The 23,570-nt window shown below is 36.9% G+C and overlaps 2 protein-coding genes across 4 annotated transcripts; one reads left to right on the top strand and one right to left on the bottom strand.

The window, feature by feature from the left end:
• The first annotated feature begins 7,194 nt into the window (after window positions 1-7,194).
• Window positions 7,195-19,510, top strand: LOC106352805 (ABC transporter A family member 1). Of its 3 annotated transcripts, XM_048752659.1 has the most exons (41): window positions 7,195-7,311; window positions 7,378-7,517; window positions 7,685-7,764; window positions 7,847-8,015; window positions 8,099-8,181; window positions 8,630-8,846; window positions 8,934-9,142; window positions 9,225-9,285; window positions 9,404-9,490; window positions 9,711-9,943; window positions 10,064-10,178; window positions 10,264-10,353; window positions 10,617-10,807; window positions 10,893-11,005; window positions 11,468-11,574; window positions 11,760-11,822; window positions 12,082-12,168; window positions 12,425-12,523; window positions 12,603-12,787; window positions 13,198-13,252; window positions 13,341-13,460; window positions 13,699-14,400; window positions 14,760-14,938; window positions 15,113-15,323; window positions 15,528-15,611; window positions 15,717-15,758; window positions 15,848-15,944; window positions 16,037-16,164; window positions 16,272-16,376; window positions 16,460-16,606; window positions 16,797-17,060; window positions 17,134-17,269; window positions 17,392-17,471; window positions 17,562-17,669; window positions 17,816-17,966; window positions 18,097-18,233; window positions 18,319-18,393; window positions 18,478-18,781; window positions 18,864-18,997; window positions 19,077-19,138; window positions 19,226-19,510. In XM_048752659.1, the coding sequence occupies exons 2-41, from the start codon at window positions 7,431-7,433 to the stop codon at window positions 19,305-19,307; spliced, it is 5,679 nt and encodes a 1,892-aa protein (XP_048608616.1). In that variant the 5' UTR covers window positions 7,195-7,311; window positions 7,378-7,430; the 3' UTR covers window positions 19,308-19,510. The 3 variants fall into 3 exon arrangements, with proteins under 3 accessions (XP_048608616.1, XP_048608617.1, XP_048608618.1); XM_048752660.1 differs by having other exon boundaries at window positions 7,225-7,517; window positions 19,204-19,510; XM_048752661.1 differs by having other exon boundaries at window positions 7,227-7,517; window positions 13,341-13,412.
• On the bottom strand, window positions 19,417-22,652 carry LOC106352806 (heat stress transcription factor B-3-like). Its single transcript, XM_013792441.3, has 2 exons — window positions 21,573-22,652; window positions 19,417-19,989 (listed from the first exon to the last, which is right to left on the bottom strand). Exons 1-2 carry the CDS (start codon window positions 21,867-21,869, stop codon window positions 19,606-19,608), a joined length of 681 nt encoding a protein of 226 aa, XP_013647895.2. The 5' UTR covers window positions 21,870-22,652; the 3' UTR covers window positions 19,417-19,605.
• Window positions 22,653-23,570: the final 918 nt, after the last annotated feature.

The following is a 23,570-nucleotide window of genomic DNA, read 5'->3' on the forward strand; positions in this document are numbered from 1 at the left end:
AAAACATCGACGACGGTATTACTATTAGCCGTCAAACTTTAGGAACGTCGCTCGTTTTTCATTCTTGTACGTAATCATCAAGTGGCAGCTGGGTCAAGCAATGTGACTCTAAACCAGTTAGGAAACTCCACGTGTAAAAATGGCTTTCACGGTGGAGCCCGCCCCCTACTTGGCATGGACGCAAAGGCTTAGGTGGGTCAACGTCATGGAGAGTCATATTAATCACTTAAAAATAATCACAGTCTTCCTAATACGACATTAATATACTCGTTTAATATTTTGATCTCTTTCTCTTCTGATACTAGGTTAAGATCCGCGTCTTGCTCAGAATAAACATTATATATAAAAATTATTTATGTATTATATATTTTTACATATAATGAAATAAATATACATTTAATTAAAAATCAATAACTATTACATATATAATTAAACTGGTGCGAACATATAAATCAATTTTTATTAATCCAAACAATATTTTTTCTATTTTATAAGATATATAATTACATTTAAATGATATTAACATACATTTACGTATGTCTTCAAATTAACATTTAAATGACATTAACATACATTTAAATAATTAATTAAATATATAAAAACATTAATTTTTTTAAAAAAATATTTTTTTTATGTTTTCAAATTATATTTTTTTCTAATTTAAACTTTTTTATAATTTTTTTTCCAAATTTTATTTTGAAATTCGAAAATTCTTTTTGAAACTATGTTTTAAAAAAATTTAACATTTTAAAATTTTAAAACGATATATAAATATATATCTTTTGATATTAATAATTAATTATATTAGACTTTTTACTTATATAATTCTGTAAACATTTGTATTTTTTCATAACAAAAATTTTAAACCATGGATCACAAAATTTGAATGTGAAACTTTTAACAGTTTTAGTAATTTATAGTCGTTTTTAAAATTTTAAATTATAACATATGCAGAAAAATCTAAACTTTTATTATATCGTTAATATGGTTGTTTAATTTATTTTAATAGTTTAAAATTAAACAATTATGATAGAAGATACATTAAATTTTGTTAAATTTTAATTATTCAAAATGATTAATTGCCATATATATTTTAGCCATATTAAGAAATTCCGTAACTTTTATTTAATAAAATAATAAAGAACATTAATACTGAATTATGGTTAGTTTAATAAAAAGCTTATTATATAATTAAATGGACCCATTTATTTCTCTAATGATTCTAAGAATCATCTTAGTGATGACACGTGGCTACCAAAAGAATTTGTAATGTTTCTCAAATAATATATATGAGATATTTGATACTAATATTTATACAGGACTCCAAAACTGTATTATTAGTAACTGTTTTTTTTAAAGAATATTTTTGTCGACCACTTGTGCTAGTTATTCTCATCCAGTTGCTAAATTCTTTTTTTTATTAGGAAGATAAAGGGATTTAAAAATATTTAATTTTAAAATATTAAGGTGTGGTTTGAAGGGTGATGAAAGGTGTCAGCTTTGTGGTTTCGAAGGGGAATCTATCAACCATGTTTTATTCAGTTGTCACTTTGCAAGACAATGTTGGGCGCTCTCGGGTTTACCATCCCCTCCTAATGGCTTTAATGTTGTCTCCATCTATGAAAACATTTCATATCTACTCAACTTGAGTAAAAACCAGAAGGTGGAGGTGGGACTTTCTCGAGTTTGGCCCTGGTTACTTTGGTATATGTGGAAGAACATGAACGGTTTTCTCTTTGAAGGCAAGCGCTTTGATGCAAGAGAAGTGGTTAGAAAAGCGAAAGACGAAGCGCTCTTGGTTTCTGGCGCAGCAAGTTCAGACTCGGATGGAGTTAACTGAGAGAGCGGAGGTGAGAAAACCAACGGTCAATGAGCCAAGAATGCTAGAGGGATGGGTGTTGTGTGAGATTGGAATGGACTGGTCTAAAACAGGTGACATCATGGGTGCTGCTTGGATCACTAAAAATAGCAGAGGGAAAGTGCTGGAGCATAGCAGATATAGAATCTTGAGTTCCAATCAACAAGTCCAAATTTTATTCAATCACAATGTTCAATCACCAAAGTCTCAGCAAATCATCATCACACGATAGGCTTTATATATAGCCACCACAAAGTCCTAATCCTAGTTGATAAACATAAAATATTATGATCATTATCTATTAAACTAATCCAAGTCCAACTAGTAAAATACTTTCTTGCACCTCAAGTTTTCTTCAAGCTAACTCCAACATTCTCCCCCTTAAGCTTGAACTCATTCACATCTTTAACTCCAATCAGATTTCTCATTTCAACAAACTTGATCCTTCCAAGTGGTTTGGTTAGTATGTCAGCTCTCTGTTCGTTTCCTGGTACATGCTCAACTTCAATCTGTTCATTCTCGACGCACTCACGAATGAAGTGGAACCTTCTGTGGATGTGTTTACTCCGGCCATGAAACACAGGATTCTTGGCTAGCTGTATCGCTGACTTGTTATCAACATGTAGAGTTACACGTCGACTTTCCTTGTTCACGACTTCACTCAGCAACTCCTGCAACCAAATGGCCTGCTTGGCGGCTTCGGTAGCAGCCATGAACTCTGCCTCGCAGCTTGATAACGCAACGATCTCTTGCTTGGTTGAGCACCAAGTTATCGGACTCTTTCCAAAGTAAAACACGTGCCCCGTTGTGCTTTTACCGTCATCCTCATCCACGTTATGTGAACTATCACTATATCCCTCGAGTACAACATCACCACCACGCTCAAAGAAAAGACCAAGACTGCACGTTCCTCGTAGGTACCTTAGTACTTGCTTCAAGGCTGCAGCATGTGACACTTTTGGCTCTTGCATATATCGGCTAAGCACCCCAACACTAAAGGAGAGGTCAGGGCGTGTGTGCAGCAAATATCGCAAGCAACCAATACTCCGTCGATATTCCTTTTCATCAACACTTGTCTCAGTCAAAGCTTTAGAAAACTTCGCATTCATCTCCATGGGCACATGTGTGGGATTACACGAAGCCATCTTTGTTTCTTCAAGGATCTTTTGTGCATAACAGTCCTGGCTAAGAACAATACCATCTTCTCGTTGATGAACTTCAATGCCCAGGTAGTAAGACAATCTCCCTAGATCACTCATCTCAAACTCAGTGGCCATATCCTTTTTGAAACTGTCTATCATCCGGTTTGATGAACCAGTGATAAGTAGATCGTCTACATAGACAACTATGACAAGCAGATCTTTGTTCACCTCCTTACGATACAGAGAAGGTTCCTTCGAGCATCGACTGAAGCCTAAACCGCGCAAAATCTGATTCAATTTCACGTTCCACGCCCTCGGCGCTTGACGCAAGCCGTATAGAGCTTTGTGGAGCTTATAAACTTTATCCTCTTGTCCCTTGACAACAAAACCCTCTGGCTGACTTACATACACTTCTTCTTTCAGGTCACCATGAAGGAATGCGGTTTTAACATCCAAGTGATGAACGTCCCATCCTCTTGAGGCAGCTAGAGCCACGATCAAGCGTATGGTTTCGATTCGAGCTACCGGTGCGAATACCTCATCGTAATCTACTCCGTGTCTTTGAACGTACCCCTTTGCCACCAGTCTAGCTTTAAATTTGTTTATGCTCCCATCAGCATTGCGTTTCACCTTAAAGACCCATTTAAGACCAATCGGTTTCATCCCTGCAGGCAGATCAGTTAGTACCCATGTCTTGTTTTTTTCGATTGAAAATATCTCATCTTTGCAGGCTTCTATCCAAACTTTCATCTTCCTAGCTTCATCAAAGTCCCATGGCTCCTCGTTTATAACCATCAAAAGTCGTTCACTCTCAATCTCAGCTATCAAAACGTAATCATCAAGGTAAGAAGGCGTTCTACCAACTCTCTGCGACCTTCTTGGGGCTTGCGACCCATCGTTTTCTTCAATAGTATACTCTTCCGAGTTATCTTCACCAACGACAGGTTCTTCATGTGTTTCTACTTCTTGCGGATCATCATCAATTTTATCATCCGTATCATTGAGCAACCGTATGTTCATCTCAAGCTCTCCCGTACTTGAGAGCTCTGTTTTATCTTTGTTGCTCCACTTCCATTCTCTTTCTTCTGTGAAGTGTACATCACGACTTACTACTATACGTCTCGTGACCGGATCAAGTAGCCTGTATGCTTTTGATCCCGGTTCAGTTCCCAGATGGACAAGCATCCTTGTTCTGTCATCAAGCTTTTTTCTACCTGCTGTCTCAGTTCTTGCAAAGCATACACAGCCGAACACCTTTAGATGACTAATGTTTGGCTTTTTTGATCTTAACATCTCGTATGGCGTCATCCCATCCAGTGATCTAGTTGCTAGTCTGTTAATCAAATAAGTTGAGTGCCTCACAGCCTCTCCCCACATCTCGTTTGGCACGTGCATATGCTTCAAGATACTCCTTGTCATCTCCATAAGAGTGCGGTTTCGTCTTTCAACTACTCCATTCTGTTGTGGCGAATATGGAGCTGTTAGGTGTCGTTTTATTCCATTCTTTTCACAGTAGGCACCGAACTCTTGTGATACAAACTCACCACCTCTATCAGTTCGCAGCATCGTGATCTTGTTCTTTGTTTCTTGCTCGACAAGGTTCTTAAATGTTACAAATTTTTCGAACGCCTCACTCTTTCCTTTCAGCAATATGGTCCACATGTACCTTGTATAATCATCAATAAGGACCATAACATATCTCTTCTGACTCGGTGTAGGTGGAGAGATTGGGCCACACAGGTCGCAATGTATCAGCTCAAGTGAGCTCGCTGCTCGGAAAGACGTCGCATGCGGGAATGGTTTTCTCGCTTGTTTTCCAAGCAAACAAGAGACGCAGGTTTCTTTTCTGATCACAACTTCAGGTAGGCCGGCTACGAGTTCTTTTCTTGCCATTAGCTTTAATGTCTCGATATTAACATGCCCGAGACGAGCATGCCACATACTAGATGCTGATGCTGTAGTTAGTTGAAGGTATTGTATCCGATCAACATTCAAGGTTACTTTGTAGAGCCGATTTTGAGTTCGTGTAGTGTGGACCATAAGATCCCCATATTTGTCAAATAGCATCAACTTGTTGTCTTTCATTCTGACCTCACATCCTACTTCAGTTGCCTGTCCCAAGCTGATAATATTACTCCTTAATCTGGGAATAAAGTAGACATTGTTTAGTATCTTCTTCTCTCCTTCATCAAAGATAAAACAGATGGAACCTTTTCCTTTTATGTCTATCCGTGAATCGTCACCAAACCTCACTTTGCCTACTACTGCTTCATCAAGTTGAAAGAAGAACATTCGATCCCCACACATATGATTTGAAGCTCCATTATCTAGGTACCATGTTTTTTCAGTGTCAAGATCCGACTCAAAGATTGCAGGGTTTACTTTCTTCTCGTTGAGATAGACAATCTCGTGTACCATTAGTTCATCAGCCTCTTGAGTGTCATCTTCTTTCTTTTCGACTGCTTCTTGGAGCTTAAGCTTCTTATCAGGACACTCAGACGCGTAATGTCCTTGTTTATCGCAGCAAAAACATGTAATGTGAGATAGATCTCCACTCTGACGTTGTTTGTATGCTTCTCGTTGACTGTAAAACGCTCCAGTTCGGCCTCGCCCTCGTTCTCTCCAGTTAGAGCGACCACCGCGACCTCTGCCTCGACCCTCTTTATTACTTGTATCATATCTGCTTTGACTTGCATCGCTATTAGCATACATTAGCCTGTCTTGTTCATTAGGTATTTTATCTCCTCCAACATTGATTCTCTCCTCATAGGCTTTTAGTCGTCCAACTATGTCTTCAAAGGCAACTGTATTTAAATTCAACACTTGCTCAAGAGAGGCAACAATCTGAATATAACGATTCCATGGAAGACTTTTAAGAAATTTTTTCACAACTTTTGATTCCTCTATTATTTCTCCCAATGAAGCCGCTTTTGAAGTAATTTCAGAAAGTTTTCCAGCAAACACATCAATTGTTTCATCATCTTTCATCTGCAGTCTATCAAATTCTGCCATTAAAGTTTGTAACCTAGCTTCTTTCACTCTTTCAGCTCCAAGGTGCCTTGCCTTTATTGCTTCCCACACCGCCTTTGCTGTGTCAATGTCTCCAACTTGTAAGATTAGAGCTTCTGGTATGGATTGAAACACATAGTTAATAGCCATATTATTCTTCTTCTCGTCTTTGCACCCTGGATCGATAGCTTCCCAAACTTCACCAACTTTCAGAGCCACTTTCATTCGCATAGCCCAGACGGTATAATTCGTTGACGTGAGCATAGGAAATTTGAGCAGGATTGGTCCTGCATCCTTGTTGCTCACGGTTACGTCTTTGATTTCTTTACCGTCGCTCATCGTTCTTGTGTAAAGGTCTTCAAAGATCTTGATTGCTCTGATACCAAATATAGAATCTTGAGTTCCAATCAACAAGTCCAAATTTTATTCAATCACAATGTTCAATCACCAAAGTCTCAGCAAATCATCATCACACGATAGGCTTTATATATAGCCACCACAAAGTCCTAATCCTAGTTGATAAACATAAAATATTATGATCATTATCTATTAAACTAATCCAAGTCCAACTAGTAAAATACTTTCTTGCACCTCAAGTTTTCTTCAAGCTAACTCCAACATCTGCTTTTTCTGGGTCTAAAACCGTTGGTGAAGCGAAGTTACAGGTAATGCTGTGGGCTATAGAAAGCATGAGGAGTCTAAAAAAAAAGAAGGTGCGGTTTGTATCGATCTTTGGAGACTTGGTGGAGGCAATTGGGAAACCTTATCGTTGGCCGGCTCTTTAGTTCGAGGTAGCATAACTCCAAAGAGAGTTACAAGCCTTCGAGACTTGGGAACTAAGACTTGGAGATTTGGAGACGGTTAGATGTGTCTCTTTCATTGTGTAGAGCAGAGTGTAAGAAACTTAGGATTTTCTCAGTCCTATGTTGCTGCTGGATCACCCCCGTTGGTTGGACCATTGTTACAGCAATGAAAGAGTAACATCTAATGCTTAAAGAAGAGGTCGTGGGATTATTTTTTGGTGCTCTAGATGGGTGTTTGGGTATAAGTAAAGGAGCTGGTCTAACTGATTTTTTGGTATGGTTCTTGTATGGAGCAGTAGCTAGTATTGTAAACGTGGACTGTTAAAGTCTTTTAGAATATATAATATCTCAATTTGGGGAAAAAAAAAAGAAAAATTATTAAGAGTAAATAGCAAGAGGAAAAAAGAAAAAGAGGAAGCACAAATGTCAGTGAGGTGATCCCCCAGGTCCTAGCCACCTCTCTCTTTTCATCGTTTTCTTTCCCCAGAAAAAAAAAAAGGTATGCTTTCTTCTTCTTGATGCGAGCGAAGGTTTTCCCCTTTCTTATCGATCGGAATCTCTCCAGGGTTTCTTCTGATTAACTGAAAAAGTGTGAACCTTTGGTGGTCGTCGAACGAAATGGGAACATGGAGGAGGCAGCTAAAGGCTATGCTCCGCAAGAATTGGCTCCTCAAAACTCGCCATCCCTTCGTTACTGCTGCCGAGGTCTCTCTCTCTCAACACTCTTCATGCATATTCACTGATCGTTCTGCTTCTCGTTGTTTTCTGAATTGAATTTTGAATTTTTCGATATTGGGTCTATGATGATCGAAACAGTGTGAGTTTTGTTCTAAAAGTTTCTCTCTTTTTTGTTGTTGTTGTTGTTGTTGCAGATTTTGCTTCCGACTGTTGTAATGTTGTTGTTGATTGCCGTGAGGACACGCGTTGACACCACAATTCACCCCGCTCGCTCGTAAGATTAACAACACTACGGTCCTGCCTTGTAAGCTCGTTACTGTAATCGGATTGTGATTTTGTTGATTTGATTGTTGCAGGAATATAGAGAAAGATACGGTGGTCCAAGTCGGCGAAGGTATCTCTCCCAGTTTCCCTCAAGTTTTGGAGCTTTTGATTGCTGATGGGGAGTATTTAGCTTTTGCACCTGACACCGATGAAACAAATAACATGATCGACATTCTCTCTCTAAATTTTCCTGATCTGCGGGTAACATAGCTTCTTGTATTGACCTTTGAGCTCTGTTTACTCTTTATATGTCACATGCTTTATTTGACTTTTTTTGTTTGCAGCTGGTTACTAGAATTTTTAAAGATGACATTGAGCTTGAAACCTATATAACCTCTGCGCATTATGCTGTCTGCAGCGATGTGAGGTATGTTTTGTTCTTTGTTCGAGCTGCTAAGAAAGCAATTTCATCCCTGGCTCTTTGTCCCCTTTAGACATTTTTGTATATGTCTTCCGAATGTCTCTCTGTTTGGTCACTGGATTGGTTGGCATTTTTTGAATTATGGTAGTATCTCTTACAGTTACTCGTTACCATATGCTACAACTTTGACGATTGTACTGATTAGACAAGACTAGTGTCTTTCCTCTGTTGGACTATGATGGTAAAAGGGACTTCGCTTTTGTAGTCTTGGATAGTGCAGCATTCAGTTCATAATATTATGTATCGGCACGCGCCAATTGTGTATGCATTTTGTCTTGACGAGTAGCATAGTCTTATAGTTATAGCTGTTGGTGGTTATCATGATCTTAAACTAGCTGTCTATGCTTTTCTTTCTTTTATGCTGAGCTGATTAAGCCTCGTTATGCTTGCTTAGGAACTGTTCGAATCCAAAACTAAACGGAGCAGTGGTTTTCCATGAACAAGGACCTCATGTATATGATTATAGCATCCGCTTGAACCACACATGGGCGTTGGCAGGATTCCCTAATGTCAAGTCGATCATGGACACAAATGGACCTTATATCAATGATCTGGAAATGGGGATTAATACCATACCGACAATGCAATACAGCTTCAGCGGATTCTTGACTGTATGGCCATTTACTCTCTTTTTTTTTTCTTTGGAAGCTCGTCAAATTTGCGTTCTTGGGTTTGATTTGTTGTGTACCCTTTTACAGCTTCAACAGGTGGTAGACTCTTTCATTATATTTGCCTCTCAGCAAAACATAGACTTGCCATCATCACATGCATCTCTTGGTTCAGCGTTATCCCTTGAGATGCCATGGACTATGTTTAGCCCGTCAAAGATAAGAATGGTTCCATTTCCAACCCGCGAATACACTGATGATGAGTTCCAATCTATTGTCAAAAGCGTAATGGGCTTGTTGTATGTATCACCGCTCTTTGTTCATATATGTATGGTATTTGAGTATTTGTATGATTCGAATGATTGTATACTTGTTGAGCAGGTACCTTCTGGGATTTCTGTTTCCAATCTCCCGGCTTATCAGCTACTCTGCCTTTGAGAAGGTTGTTTCGGGTTCTATACTTTGCGTATTCTTAAGAACAGAGCTGATATGCGTTGCTGCTTTTCCACCAAAAGTTGTTTTCTATCATTATTAACTTGAGATTTTTTCTGAGCTTGCAGGAGCAGAAAATAAGAGAAGGACTTTACATGATGGGCTTGAAAGATGAGATTTTCCATTTGTCGTGGTTTATCACATATGCATTGCAGGCAGGTTTCCTGGCTTGATTTTTGATTAGTGAACTTTTGTTTGCCTCTTCTCTTGGCTACGATCAAACCACAAGTTCGAGTTCATTAGCGTTTTCTGTTGTTTTACAATGTTGAATTCAACTGGAAATAGCATACTGATGTTTCATTTCTTTCGATATTATGCAATGATTTTAGTTTGTCGTTTTTTTTGTTTCTTTCCTAACTCGACTCTGTTCTGCAGTTCGCATTGTGCGCTGGGATTATTACAGCTTGTACGATGGGAAGTATCTTTAAGTATAGTGATAAGACATTAGTCTTCACATACTTCTTTTTGTTTGGGGTCAGCGCAATAATGCTCTCATTTCTAATATCAACATTTTTCACTCGAGCTAAGACAGCTGTCGCAGTTGGGACCTTGGCCTTTCTCGGAGCCTTCTTCCCTTATTACACTGTTAACGATGAATCTGTGTCCATGTATGTTTATCCTCTTTTTTGGTGATGGCTTTTTTATGGATAAGGAAAAATTATGCTTGTCTTGGCCACAAAGATTTGGTCTAGAATACATTAATGTAAAACTTACTGTTGGACTTGTAGGGTATTGAAAGTTGTTGCTTCTTTGCTTTCACCTACTGCATTTGCTCTTGGGTCAATCAACTTTGCTGATTACGAGCGTGCACATGTTGGACTTCGTTGGAGCAATATATGGCTGGTAAGTAGATATTTCTGTGGCTACATTCCATGGTTGATTTTCCTTGTGTTCTTTACTTTTTTTTTTCTGGTCAATCTTCATGTAGGCATCGTCTGGAGTAAGTTTTTTTGTCTGCCTCTTGATGATGCTGCTCGACTCTATTCTGTACTGCGCTATTGGCCTTTATCTGGACAAGGTACCTTCTTTTGCTACTCGTCTTTGTTTACTGTATGTCTTGTAAACAGATTTCTGCTTCTAGTGTCTCGGTTATTGCATACTACTCTTTAGTACTGACTTTATTTTTAAAGCTTTGTCATGATCAATTTCGTGAACTGCTTTGTTGTTCTTGCCATTGTTGCTTGGTAGAAAAGTTGTAACTAGGACATTTCTCTTTCCTCTTTGTCTGTTGTAACTTATATCCTGCATCCTTGGGCTTAATCGAAGATTTGATTTCCTCAGGTCCTTCCCAGGGAAAATGGTGTACGGTACCCATGGAATTTTATCTTCAACAAGTGCTTTGGGAGGAAGAAAAACAACCAATATTGCATTCCAGGTCTCAACACTAATATAGAGGGTACTCAGGGAGAGCCTTTTGATCCTGTTATTGAATCAATAAGCCTGGAAATGAGGCAACAAGAGCTTGATGGGAGGTATAATCATATCCCATATGATGAAACAAAAAATCCCTCTTTTCAAAGATGGACGTTGGATTCATATTGAATGTTAGCTCTGTAGGTGCATACAAATTAAAAATCTGCATAAGGTGTTTGCTTCAGGAAGGGGGAATTGCTGTGCAGTTAATTCATTGCGACTAACATTGTACGAGAACCAGATACTTTCACTTCTGGGTACGTTTATTCCTATTTATTAGATATTCTCGTCTCCTCTAACCTCGTTAACATTTTCTTGGTAGACTACCATATCCAAATCAAAATGTTTCAGAATTAATAGATTTGAGTTTATTGTTTTGGTTGCTTTCCCTGTTGTGTGGTTGAGCATTTCCATCTGAATCTTCATTTTAGTAAACAAAAATCCAGCTTTTTTCCCGAGCTCTCTTGTGCATGCCAGTGAAGATAATTTGGTCAAGTTTCATTTTATGTATTCGTTGTTTGGAAATTCAACTCTATCATGTTGCAAAAGCTTTCTTATAACACTGATACTCAAAATTTTGATATTATGCTCCCTGGCTGTTTCATCCATCCATATGTTATCGCTGATAATATATGGATGGAAACACTGATATTCAAGTTGAGAATCGATATTGCTAAGCTTGATATATTTTTTTTAAATCTTGCTTCCTTTGCTTGAAGGCCATAATGGGGCTGGTAAAAGCACAACAATATCAATGCTTGTCGGCCTTCTTCCTCCAACTTCTGGAGATGCCCTGATACTGGGAAACAGTATCGTCTCAAATATGGTAAATGTTTTTTCTTATTTTTATTTGAATCTCGAAATCTTTTGCATAACCGAAAAGCTCTGACCTCTAACTAGTTGTAAAATAGGCTTTCTTCTTCTAGTGCTAGAATATAGCGTCACTTGAATACCATCTCTCTGATTTCTTACGATTTAGATTTTTGTGTTATTAATATCTCTTATCTGTAGGATGAAATACGAAAAGAACTAGGTGTTTGCCCTCAGCATGACATCCTCTTTCCGGAACTGACAGTAAGTTCAAAAATCTCTTCTATTTCTTCTGGTCTTATTTTCTTGTGTAGGAAGCAATGCTTACAGTTCGAATTTAACAACATGGTAACACAATCTTTAATTTAGAGGCAATTATCAAAGAAGGAGAACATGGAAGTATGGAAGACAGAAGACTTTCTGTCTTCTGAGTTCTGACTGATTAGATGTGTTTCACACCCGAATATGATATTTTAGGTTCTTTCATATGGAATAACGTCTGAATGATTTATATCTACTGTAGGTTAGAGAACACTTGGAGATGTTTGCGGTTCTTAAAGGTGTTAAGGAAGATTCCTTAAAGAGCACAGTTACTGATATGGCAGAGGAAGTAAGTATGTAGTGAAATACAAGCTATTGTTTATTTTTCTCTCCAACAAACTACATTCACGCACATTACAGCATATAGATTTCATAGCATCTGGTAGCTAGTTCTGTTATGGTGCGAGCATTAAAACTTCAGACTGCATAAGTTGGAGTTCGTGACATAGTTTTGGAGGACAGTAAATGAATGCCTTGTGTTGTTTGATACTGCCGTTTAGGTATTGGTCACAGCTGTCTGATCTTGGCTATTGATCTTTTTCCAGGTGGGGTTGTCTGATAAAATTAGTACACTAGTGCGGGCACTTTCCGGAGGCATGAAAAGGAAATTATCACTTGGAATCGCATTGATAGGAAACAGTAAGGTGAGAAGGAAAGGCAAAGGCATATTACTTTGCAAGTTTCTCTTGATTAGTTGTCATTGAACATTCTTTATTTTTTCAGGTGATTATTCTCGATGAACCAACCAGTGGAATGGATCCCTACTCAATGCGTCTTACATGGCAGTTGATTAAGAAAATTAAAAAGGGCAGAATAATATTGCTAACAACCCATTCCATGGATGAAGCTGAAGAACTTGGAGATCGGATAGGGATCATGGCTAACGGGTCTCTTAAGTGTTGTGGCAGGTTAAGTGTTTTTAAATACTCTGGCTTTTTCTATTGCCTTGTCCTTTGCTCCGGTTTTTCGATTCAAAAAATTAGGAAGAAGAATGATGCACTTGTTGGAGGCATACTAATAACACAAACTGAACCAAGCATTCACACTTGGGACTGTTTCATTTGAGTTGGTTACTATAAAGTGATATGATTGACGTGAATTTTTCAAATACCGCTCATGACTAGTATAAGGTGTTTCAATTTGGTGTTGTCGGTGGTGAGATATCAGAAATTGAAAACAAGAGGTTCCCAAAATTATCTTATCTTATTAGACAAGCACATGAAAGCAGTTATTTTCTTTTTCTGACCCAATGCATCATTCGTGTTCATCTCCATTAAACATTTAACCAATGATTTTTGGTGTTTTTCTGACCAAGCAGCTCGATGTTCCTGAAGCATCACTACGGGGTTGGGTACACTCTTACGCTAGTAAAGGTTTGTTTTGTATTCTTTTCATTTCCGATCAATTTTGTTAATGTTTCTACTTAGAATATCAAATTAACTGGGGTCCTTTATGTTTTAGACTTCTCCAGCTGTCTCTGTTGCCGCAAATATAGTTCATCGTCACATTCCATCAGCAACCTGTGTGAGTGAGGTATATTACTTACATTCTCTAAAGAGATTGAGAGCGTCTGGGCTACTAGTAAGTTTCATGATGAAAATGTTTTGCCTTGCTGCATGCTTTGATACTTTGCGGAGTTCCAAGATTCTAGAGTAGAGCATTTTATGATTGAGAATCTATCAAGTGTGACTTAAGTTCTTAAACAATATGGTAGCATGTTAATGGCTGCAGATATTTGCCGTAGAACAACTTGTTACTGCTTTTAGATAAGTTTAAAGCCCATCTCTCGCCTTATCTATATATGTTATGATTTTTCCAGGTGGGAAACGAAATCTCTTTCAAGCTTCCTTTGGCATCCTTGCCTTGCTTTGAAAATATGTTCAGAGAAGTTGAGAGTTGCATGAAGAGTTCTGTTGACAGATCTAGGATTAGTGAGATTGAGGATTCAGATTATCCTGGTATTCAGAGTTATGGTATATCTGTCACAACACTTGAAGAGGTGTTTCTGAGGGTTGCTGGATGTAACTTAGATATCGAGGACAAGCAGGAAGATACATTTGCTTCTCCTGATACCGAGGCTTCTTTGGTGTGCATTGAGTCTGTTCAGAAGAGCACTAGCCAACCCAAATTACTCGCAAGTTGTAATGAGGGCGTTGGAGTTATTATTACTTCAATTGCAAAAGCTTGCAGATTAATCGTTGCTGCGGTTTGGGCTTTCATTGGATTCATTAGCATGCAATGTTGTGGTTGTTCCGTTATCTCAAGGTCAATGTTTTGGCGGCATTGCAAAGCGTTGTTCATAAAAAGAGCAAGATCTGCTTTCAGAGATCGCAAAACAGTGGCGTTCCAGCTCATCATCCCAGCAGTATTCTTACTTTTTGGCCTTCTTTTACTACAGCTCAAGCCACATCCTGATCAGAAATCCATTACGTTGACAACTGCCTATTTTAATCCTCTCCTGAGTGGCTATGGAGGTGGTGGTCCGATTCCTTTTGATCTATCTCAGCCAATTGCCAAAGAGGTATTAACTGAACGTAAATAATACTAATCCTGGTAATTCAAAAACCAATTCATTTTACTCTCTTCATAAGAAAACTGATTGCTTGAAATTGTTCTTTTCATTAATAAAATGCATGAGATAGTCTCCATGGCGATCAATCCGTTTCACGTTTTAGTTACTATATTTAAAGTGGTTTTCTTTTATACAGCTGTCAACTTAACCCAAGGTTTCGTTACAAGTAGTAGATCAAACAGTAGTTCTGTTACACATTCACTTGTTAAATTTGATGCTTGCACGGTGTTGGTCACAGTGCAGTATGGCTGAGTCACATATTACCAAAAATTTGTTGTGTTCAATGTTGTTTCTCCGTATGCATTCAGGTTGCAGAATATATTGAAGGAGGCTGGATTCAGCCCTTGAGGAATAGTTCATATAAGTTTCCTAATCCAAAAGAGGCATTGGCTGATGCAATTGATGCAGCAGGTCCCACGTTGGGCCCCACTCTACTTTCCATGAGCGAATTTCTGATGTCTAGTTTTGATCAGTCATACGAGTCAAGGTATGTATAGGTCACAGCAGATTCATGCGTTGATATTCTCTATGTGAAAGTTAAGCTTAATAATTCATGTGCTTTAGATAATTGCTGCCTTCAAGTTTTCTGTTCTCCCTTGTTTGGTGACCATGTTACAGTGTACTGACTTGGCTAAATGCTACCCGTGGGTGTCTTCTTTAGGTATGGGGCAGTTTTAATGGATAGTCAGCATCCAGATGGGAGTGTAGGATATACCGTGTTACACAACAGTACTTGCCAGCATGCTGGTCCTATCTACATCAATGTTATGCATTCTGCCCTTCTCCGACTTGCTAGTGGTAACAAGAATATGACAATTCAAACTCGAAACCATCCTTTGCCTCCAACAAAAAGTCAGCGCTTACAGCGTCATGTATGTCTTTCTATTAGTAGTAGTTCCAACTTTTTTTGGTATCAATTTTATTATTTTATTGAACCTCATGTTCAGTTTGAGCGATAAGTTAAAAGTTATTGGGATCCCTCCAAGTAATGTCAGACACTAGGATTCAAAAATTAAAACAATGTAAAAGTCTGTAGCAGGAGAAGTAGCTTTGATCTTCTTTTCTTTTCTGTGCAGGATTTGGATGCCTTTTCAGCTGCAATTATTGTAAGCATTGCATTTTCATTCATCCCGGCCTCCTTTGCAGTTCCAATTGTTAAGGTATGTATGTAACCTCACCTTAGTTTTGGCAGAAGGTTTTTTGGTTTAATGCTATCTTTCTTCTCCTTTTCAAGTATTTTGCTCTGAAATATGTTATCTTTTCAGGAGCGAGAGGTGAAAGCGAAGCACCAACAGCTTATTAGTGGGGTAAACTTTTCTCTTGACGATTCTGTAATACCAAAACATGCAGAGCGTCAGTCACATAATATTGGCCTTACGATTTTCACGGCTTGCAGGTTTCTGTTCTTTCATATTGGTTGTCAACGTACGTATGGGATTTCGTCAGTTTCTTATTTCCGTCAACATTTGCAGTAATACTCTTCTACGCTTTTGGTAAGTTAGTCTTTCATTTCCATTTGCATCTGAACGTCCCTTTCACTGTACTTTGGTAGTATTTTACTGAAAAGGTTGATTTCTTTCCTTAGGTCTGGAGCAGTTTATCGGAATAGGTCGGTTTTTGCCGACTTTCCTGATGCTCCTGGAGTATGGCTTGGCAATTGCATCATCAACGTATTGTCTTACATTTTTCTTCACCGAGCATAGCATGGCTCAGGTAACTTAAACTTCTCTTTGCTTGTTATCGCTATTATTTTTTTGTTTCTCTCTCTGTAGCTATTTCATATTTTGACTGATGGATGGATGTCTTTGCTGTAATCGCAGAATGTTATTCTTATGGTTCACTTCTTCTCTGGTCTTATCTTAATGGTTATCTCATTTGTCATGGGCCTTATTCCAGCTACAGTTAATGCAAACTCATATCTAAAGGTGTGGGTTCTTCTGATTTCCTGATCTTTGTGAGCCTTGAAAAGCAGACTACGAACTGATCCTTATTCATTATGCTTTTACAGACCTTCTTTAGACTATCACCAGGATTTTGCTTCTCTGATGGATTGGCTTCTTTAGCTCTTCTAAGGCAGGGGATGAAAGACAAATCCAGTCATGGGGTGTTTGATTGGAATGTCACTGGAGCTTCCATCTCATACCTAGCTTTGGAGGTTAGATTTTCCCTTTTATTCAACTTGTTTACATCATTAAGTATCAATAATTTCATTTATTTTGAAATGTAAAAGGTCGAATATTGTAGTTGCTTTTATGTTGCTTGTTATTTTTTCATTATATACACCAAAATATAGTGAATTTATATCATTGAGGTATTTCTTATCTGACTGGACGTATATTTGGCAGAGTATATTCTACTTCCTTTTGACGCTTGGTCTTGAGGTCTTGCCTGTTCAAAAAGTGATGTCTTTCTCGATTGGGGAGTGGTGGCAGAATTTTAAAGGTTTCAAGCAAGGTGCTGGTTCTAGTTCTACAGAGCCGCTTCTCAAGGATTCGACTGGAGCCATTTCCGCTGATATGGAGGATGACATAGACGTGCAAGAGGAAAGAGACAGGGTGATTTCAGGGTTGACAGACAACACTATATTCTACTTACAAAACCTGAGGAAGGTATTGTAACCTGCTCTTTCACCAAAGTGTGAATATAGATTCTCCTCTCTTTCTAAGTGTAAAACTATTTCAGGTCTATCCTGGTTCCAATCATCACGTCCCAAAAGTAGCTGTACAGTCTTTGACTTTCTCGGTCCAAGCAGGAGAATGTTTTGGCTTTTTAGGGACAAATGGAGCTGGGAAGACTACTACCTTGTCTATGTTATCTGGTATGTTGTGCTTCTTAGTATTTTCAAACTATTAGCGCAGCTGTTATCTTGAAGTCGTTTAAACGCTAAATAAACAACTGCATAAAATAATATTACTATGTTCACTTCTGTGGGTGTAACAGGCGAAGAAACACCAACTAGTGGAACTGCCTTTGTCTTTGGCAAAGATATAGTAGCGAGTCCCAAAGTTATCCGTCAGCATGTATGTCAAATCATTAACTTTACCAATCTCACTTAGTCAATAGAATGAACATGCAATGTTAAAAAATCTATTTTTGTCTTTCTTGCTCAGATTGGCTACTGCCCCCAGTTTGATGCTTTATTCGACTATCTGACTGTGAAGGAGCACCTTGAACTTTATGCTAGGATCAAAGGAGTGGTTGACTATAGAATTGATAATGTAAGTGGCATTTACTCTGGATTGACGTTTGATGCTTTCTTACACGCCTTGGATGAATTCAAAATTACAACCATACTATTAGGTATTTTAATGTAGACTGGAAGTTGCTAACTGGAGATTGTCAAATGTGTATTATCTAATAACAGGTGGTAATGGAAAAGTTAGTGGAGTTTGACTTGTTGAAACATTCTCACAAGCCATCGTTCACTCTTAGCGGCGGAAACAAGCGCAAACTATCCGTTGCTATTGCAATGATTGGAGATCCTCCCATTGTCATCCTTGATGAACCATCTACAGGTATAAGTCCAACCAAAAGTTTGGTTGACTTGCGTGACCAGTTTTAACTTTGGAGTTACTGACGTGGACTTCCTCTGTGTTCTTTAGCTACTCTGTAAAGTTTTTGGTGTTTCTTGTTCAATGCTTTCAGGTATGGATCCTGTTGCCAAAAGATTCATGTGGGATGTGATATCTCGCCTGTCGACAAGGAGTGGAAAGACAGCGGTTATTCTGACTACTCATAGCATGAATGAAGCTCAAGCGCTTTGCACTAGGATCGGGATCATGGTATCTGTTAAACTCATTTTGTACTCTCTAGGACCATACTCCTTAAATGTATCCACCTCACAGTACCCAAAACCTCAAATTACAGGTTGGAGGCCGCCTGAGATGCATAGGTAGTCCACAACATTTAAAGACGCGCTTCGGAAACCACCTTGAGTTAGAGGTAAACCTTAGTTCCAAGAGTGTTTTGTTACAGTGGTAGGAAGGATCATTTGTCAAGCTTAATGTTGGCTGTTTTACAAATTAGGTCAAACCAAACGAAGTGAGCCATGTGGACTTGGAGAATCTTTGCCAGATGATTCAGCAGTGGATGTTTAACGTTCCTTCTCAGCCTAGAAGTTTGCTTGGTGACCTCGAAGTATGTATCGGTGTCTCTGACTCTATTACTCCTGATACGGCTTCAGCATCAGAAATCAGTTTGTCACCAGATATGATACAAAGCATTGCCAAGTATCTGGGTAATGAGCAGAGAGTGAGTGCTCTAGTGCCTCCCATGCCTGAGGAAGATGTTGGATTCGATGAACAGTTATCAGAACAGCTCTTTCGAGATGGTATGAACACATGTCTTACATAAGTTCCTGTTTCACAACTTCTAACACAAAAATATCTGTTTGTCTGTTTGATGCTGAACAGGTGGTATTCCGTTGCCAATATTTGCCGAGTGGTGGCTTACCAAAGAAAAGTTTTCAGCACTAGATTCTTTCATACAATCTTCGTTTCCAGGTGCAACATTTAAGAGCTGCAATGGATTGATCATTAAATACCAGGTAAAGTGAACACAAAAGCAGTTGGTGCTACTCCACTCTTTGGTCTTGTGCTCAAATCTATACATGGATTATGTTGCAGTTGCCATTTGGAGAAGGAGGATTGTCACTTGCAGATGCCTTTGGACACCTTGAAAGAAACAGGTAAGACATTGACATTTTTATTTTCTTACACTGAAATCACAGTCTTTGTACGTCTTAGGAAATAGTTTTTCATTCTTGCTATGGCAGGAATCGGTTGGGAATAGCTGAATACAGCATAAGTCAGTCCACACTTGAGACCATATTCAACCATTTTGCTGCTAACTCATAACCAGTAAAACCATTACTGCGGCTTTTGTATAACCCAAAACACTTCATGAGCACAGCTTAAAGAGAGATCTGATCACTCACCCAAAAAATAGTTGTAAATATGGCACATATATAAAAAGCATGAGTTCTTAACGTTCATATATATACACAATGTTGCAATGTACCATGTTTTGAACACTATCAATACTATGTTTTGATCTTTGATCTGGCATGTCTTAAAGAGTATAGCTATGCAAACTTATAAGGATGTGAAGAGGATGGCAAGGCAAATCTATCAAACGATCTCTCTCACTCCAGTTTTACTCCAAACAACTTAAGCCCCTGATCGTCGTCGTCTCGTCGTCGTCTTCTTCTCCTCTATATCTCTCAACCAACTCCATAAGTTGTTTGCATTTCTTCTTGGTCTTCCCCAGTTCTGAACTCAGGAACTCATTTTCATTCTTCAAGCATTTGTTTTCGTCGAGTAGAGCAGAGTATACAACGGAGGAAGAGCGTTGATCCTGAAGGTGATGATCTTCTAGATTCTCCGTTGTTGTTGTTGGTACAACCTGATGAGACTTGTTATGTGAGTGGGAGTGTGGATAACTCTTCCTTCTTCGGATATTGCACATAAGCTCTCTTTGCCCTTTTCGAAACATCTCATTACCAAACTCCCATCTTGTCGTAGACACTTTCCGAAACCCCTACAATAGTTTGTACCCACTTGTTAATACCATGTACCAAATTTTACGTACGAACTTCACATTTCACATGTGAGAATGCATCATGCAAATATGAAACTCATGTCTCCATGCATTTCTTTGTGTTCCTTTTGACGTTTATGTGTTATATTGTGTATTGTTCTATTTGAAGAATATTCACAAATATTTTAGAGTTTTTGTCAATTATTGTTTAGATACTGCAAATACAAATGCAAACTGGACACGGAACTAAAACTCGTCTGATATTTCTAAATTGTTTAATTAAAAAATAGTCAATTCTCTCAGATAACTATTTTAAAGTTTTTGTTACAAAAATAACCCTAAAAAAAGAAAATGACCAAAATAGCACATTTTTATTTTGAATTTTTTTATTTTTATAAATTTGAAACCTTATCCCCGAAACCTCATCCCTTAACTCTAAACTATAAGTCCAGATTAGTTAACAAAACTTATTTTGATCATTTTCTTCATTGAGAGTTATTTTTGTGACAAAAACTTAAAAATGGCCATCGTATAAAATTTCTCTTAAAAAAATTCATTTTTTTGTAAAAAAATCCCCTACACTATATTTACGAAGTGATTTATGCACATGTCGTCAGTACAATCATTCTCGCTGAAAAAAAGATGACATGACACTTAAAATAGATGACATGGTTTTAGAAAATAGTGACATGGCATCATATTAATTGTGAGATGTAAAATTTCCTTATAAAAATTTAAATTTTTTTGCAGAGATTTTAAATATGGTAATAAAAATAACTCATATATTATCATTAATGTCAATTTTCCATATAAATATTTATTTATGGTAAACTATTAAATATATTAATAATTCATATATCACAATTAAAATAATAATATATATGTAAATATGTATCTCACATTAATAAAAATAAACTAAATAAAGTAACACTAATCCAAAAAAACTTGATAGTTAAATATTTAAACATTATTTAAATTTATCTGTTCATCTTCATCGTTTAAATTAACAAAAAAGATTTTTCAGTTTAATTAAAACAAACAAAGTCTCAAATTTATTAGAATTTATATTTATATGTAAATATATATATATATACATATATATATTTAAAATAAATCATCATTAAACACAATTATATAATTAAAACTATTTTTATAAAATCTAATTTTATCTTTATTAAAATTAAAAAAAAAAACAAATTTAAATAGTTATACCAAATCAAAATAAATAAGATTACAAAAATACGTTTATGATTTTTTATAACAATTAAAGTTAAAATATAAATTAATAATGTTGAAATATAAATCAAAATTGTTTTTTGAAATAAAAATTGTTATGTTAAAAATTACTATTTATGCGCATGGTGCAGGAAAACTCCTATTTACAAAGTAAAAAACAATTGTTTGCATTATCTTTGTAATTTGAAATTTTCAGTTTGATAAATACCCGCATATGTTAAAATAAAAAATAAAGAAAATGCACTCAAGTGAACAAATTCATACTAGTTAACTTAATTGAAACAATGGAACATACGATTAACGAAAAATAAAATAAAAAGTAAAAGCAATGTGGAGCAAGCACATACATAAGTATTGAGCTGGCGAACGAAACTAGAGAAGTTGCAATGCTTGAAAAGTGTTGGTAAGAGATCTCTAGCGAACTCTGCCGGCTGCCACACGATGAATCCGGTCCCATCTCCGTTCCAAGATATAACCTCGTCCGTGGTCGGATCCTCAACCACCTTGTATGTCTTTACCAAGAATGGCGGCCGTTGCGACGGCTGTAATTCCGCCGTGGATGTTTGTTTTCCGGTCATAAACTCCAATGGCAAACGTTCCTCGTCGTTGATGTTATCGTGACACCGTAAATGATCATCTTCCATAAGCGAGAAGTATTATTTCTTCAAAAGAACAATCAGGAGAAGATCTTAATCTAGAGAGACGTAACACGACTCCATAGAGGGAGAAAGAGACGTTAATTAGTTTAATAAAGTGGTTGAGACAAGAATAGTAATACTTTGAACCATTTTCAAAGGAACATAGCTTATATACACATGAATTGCAGAATACTACTTAAAAAAAATATACATATAGATTTTTGTGAGTGTCTTTTTTCTATGCGAGTGACTTTATGAGACTGTTAGAACTTAGAATGTATCATATTAATGGAAATGATTATAATTCAACGTTTTTATATAAAAAGATATGAGCATTTCCAGCCGTAACCATTTGATTTTATGTTTGAATCCTATATAATTCTTCATAGTCTTTCTAAAAATGTGAAATAATCATCGATAATAGTTATTGTTGATTCCACAATCGGACGTGAGACTAAACATATAGATTCTTTATCAAGGTTAATACATGAGGGGTCCAGGGGGCCGAAAACCCTGAAGATACAGTATTTTGAAGTTTAGAAAAATCGACTTTAGTAAATTTTAGGGAATGTCAGATATTATGAATAAAATATGAGTTTTAAGTTTGTAATATATTTATTCATATAGTCAATAAACAAACCCTAGAATGAGAATTTGACTCAATCGAGTTTTCACACTAAATTCTTTTGTTTTCTTCTTTTTTTTCTTCAAGTTTAATTAGCAGATTTTTTCAACATCTATGTCATAAACAATCATTTTCTATCCGGTTCACATTTGTATTGAGTTTCTTAGTATTAATATTCCTTTCTTATTTACCGGAAAACATTAGTCGTTGCATTTACCAACCATCTCTATTGTCAATATAATTTAAGTTGTAACGTGTGTTGTATAAGACGTATAGGAAACGACAGAAAATGATAAGAATCACGAGATATACGTGTGATTATACATATTATATATATACAAGTTGGTAAAATTGGATATTTGTGATATGAAGCAACTATTTTGGACCCCCTTTAGGTGTGGTAGTACTATCAGTATACAAAAAAAAAACAATGAATGCAAATCATGCATGTGATTTATTATTTCATGTTCATCTTTTTGTAAGATTTTGTTTGGTCTCATGACAAATCAAGTATTAGATATCTATCTTTTCTTTCTCCTTCAAAATTGAAGACTATCTTTTTGACATTTCATGCTTTGTATTTTTCTACTTTCTACACTTTAACTTATTATTTGTATTTTCAATGAAAAAAAAACTTATTCTTTGTATTCAGTTCTACAATTCATGTGATTTCCAACATAATCTTTTTTTTTAAAACACCATTGCAGTAGAAAAGTATTTTTAGCAGATCTTACACAAACTTAGGGAATACACTCTAGCAGATCGTACAACAAACTTAGGGAATCCAGTTTCATGATTACATTTATGAACACGTAATAAAAAAGTTAAGTTTCTTTTGTTGCATGACATGGTTAAGTAATAATAAGTTAATTAATGTCGCTTTTAGTCAAAGTAATGAAAGAAAATAAAAGAATCACTTTCAAATTTCTATATGTTTGTCAAAGTACCACTGATGCATTTCAACTTTGAAGGGGTTGCCGACAATCTTCCCTTGGCGGCGCGTACTATATCCACACGTCTCTAGCAGCTGAGATTAAAAGAGAGGAGAGATATTTAACCATACAAATTCCAAAAACTCATGT

Source organism: Brassica napus, chromosome C3, assembly GCF_020379485.1.
Source record: "Brassica napus cultivar Da-Ae chromosome C3, Da-Ae, whole genome shotgun sequence".
Lineage (NCBI taxonomy): Eukaryota > Viridiplantae > Streptophyta > Magnoliopsida > Brassicales > Brassicaceae > Brassica > Brassica napus.

What these genes read in the sequence shown, in the direction of transcription:
- LOC106352805 (XM_048752659.1), top strand. Translation starts at nt 7,431, where the DNA reads ATGGGAACATGGAGGAGGCAGCTAAAGGCTATGCTCCGCAAGAATTGG. An exon ending in AATACTCTTCTACGCTTTTG is followed by an intron (nt 15,945 to 16,036) that starts GTAAGTTAGTCT and finishes TTCTTTCCTTAG; the next exon opens with GTCTGGAGCAGTTTATCGGA. An exon ending in TTGACTATAGAATTGATAAT is followed by an intron (nt 17,670 to 17,815) that starts GTAAGTGGCATT and finishes ATCTAATAACAG; the next exon opens with GTGGTAATGGAAAAGTTAGT.
- LOC106352806 (XM_013792441.3), bottom strand. Translation starts at nt 21,869, where the DNA reads ATGGAAGATGATCATTTACGGTGTCACGATAACATCAACGACGAGGAA. An exon ending in TTCGCCAGCTCAATACTTAT is followed by an intron (nt 19,990 to 21,572) that starts GTATGTGCTTGC and finishes AAACTATTGTAG; the next exon opens with GGGTTTCGGAAAGTGTCTAC.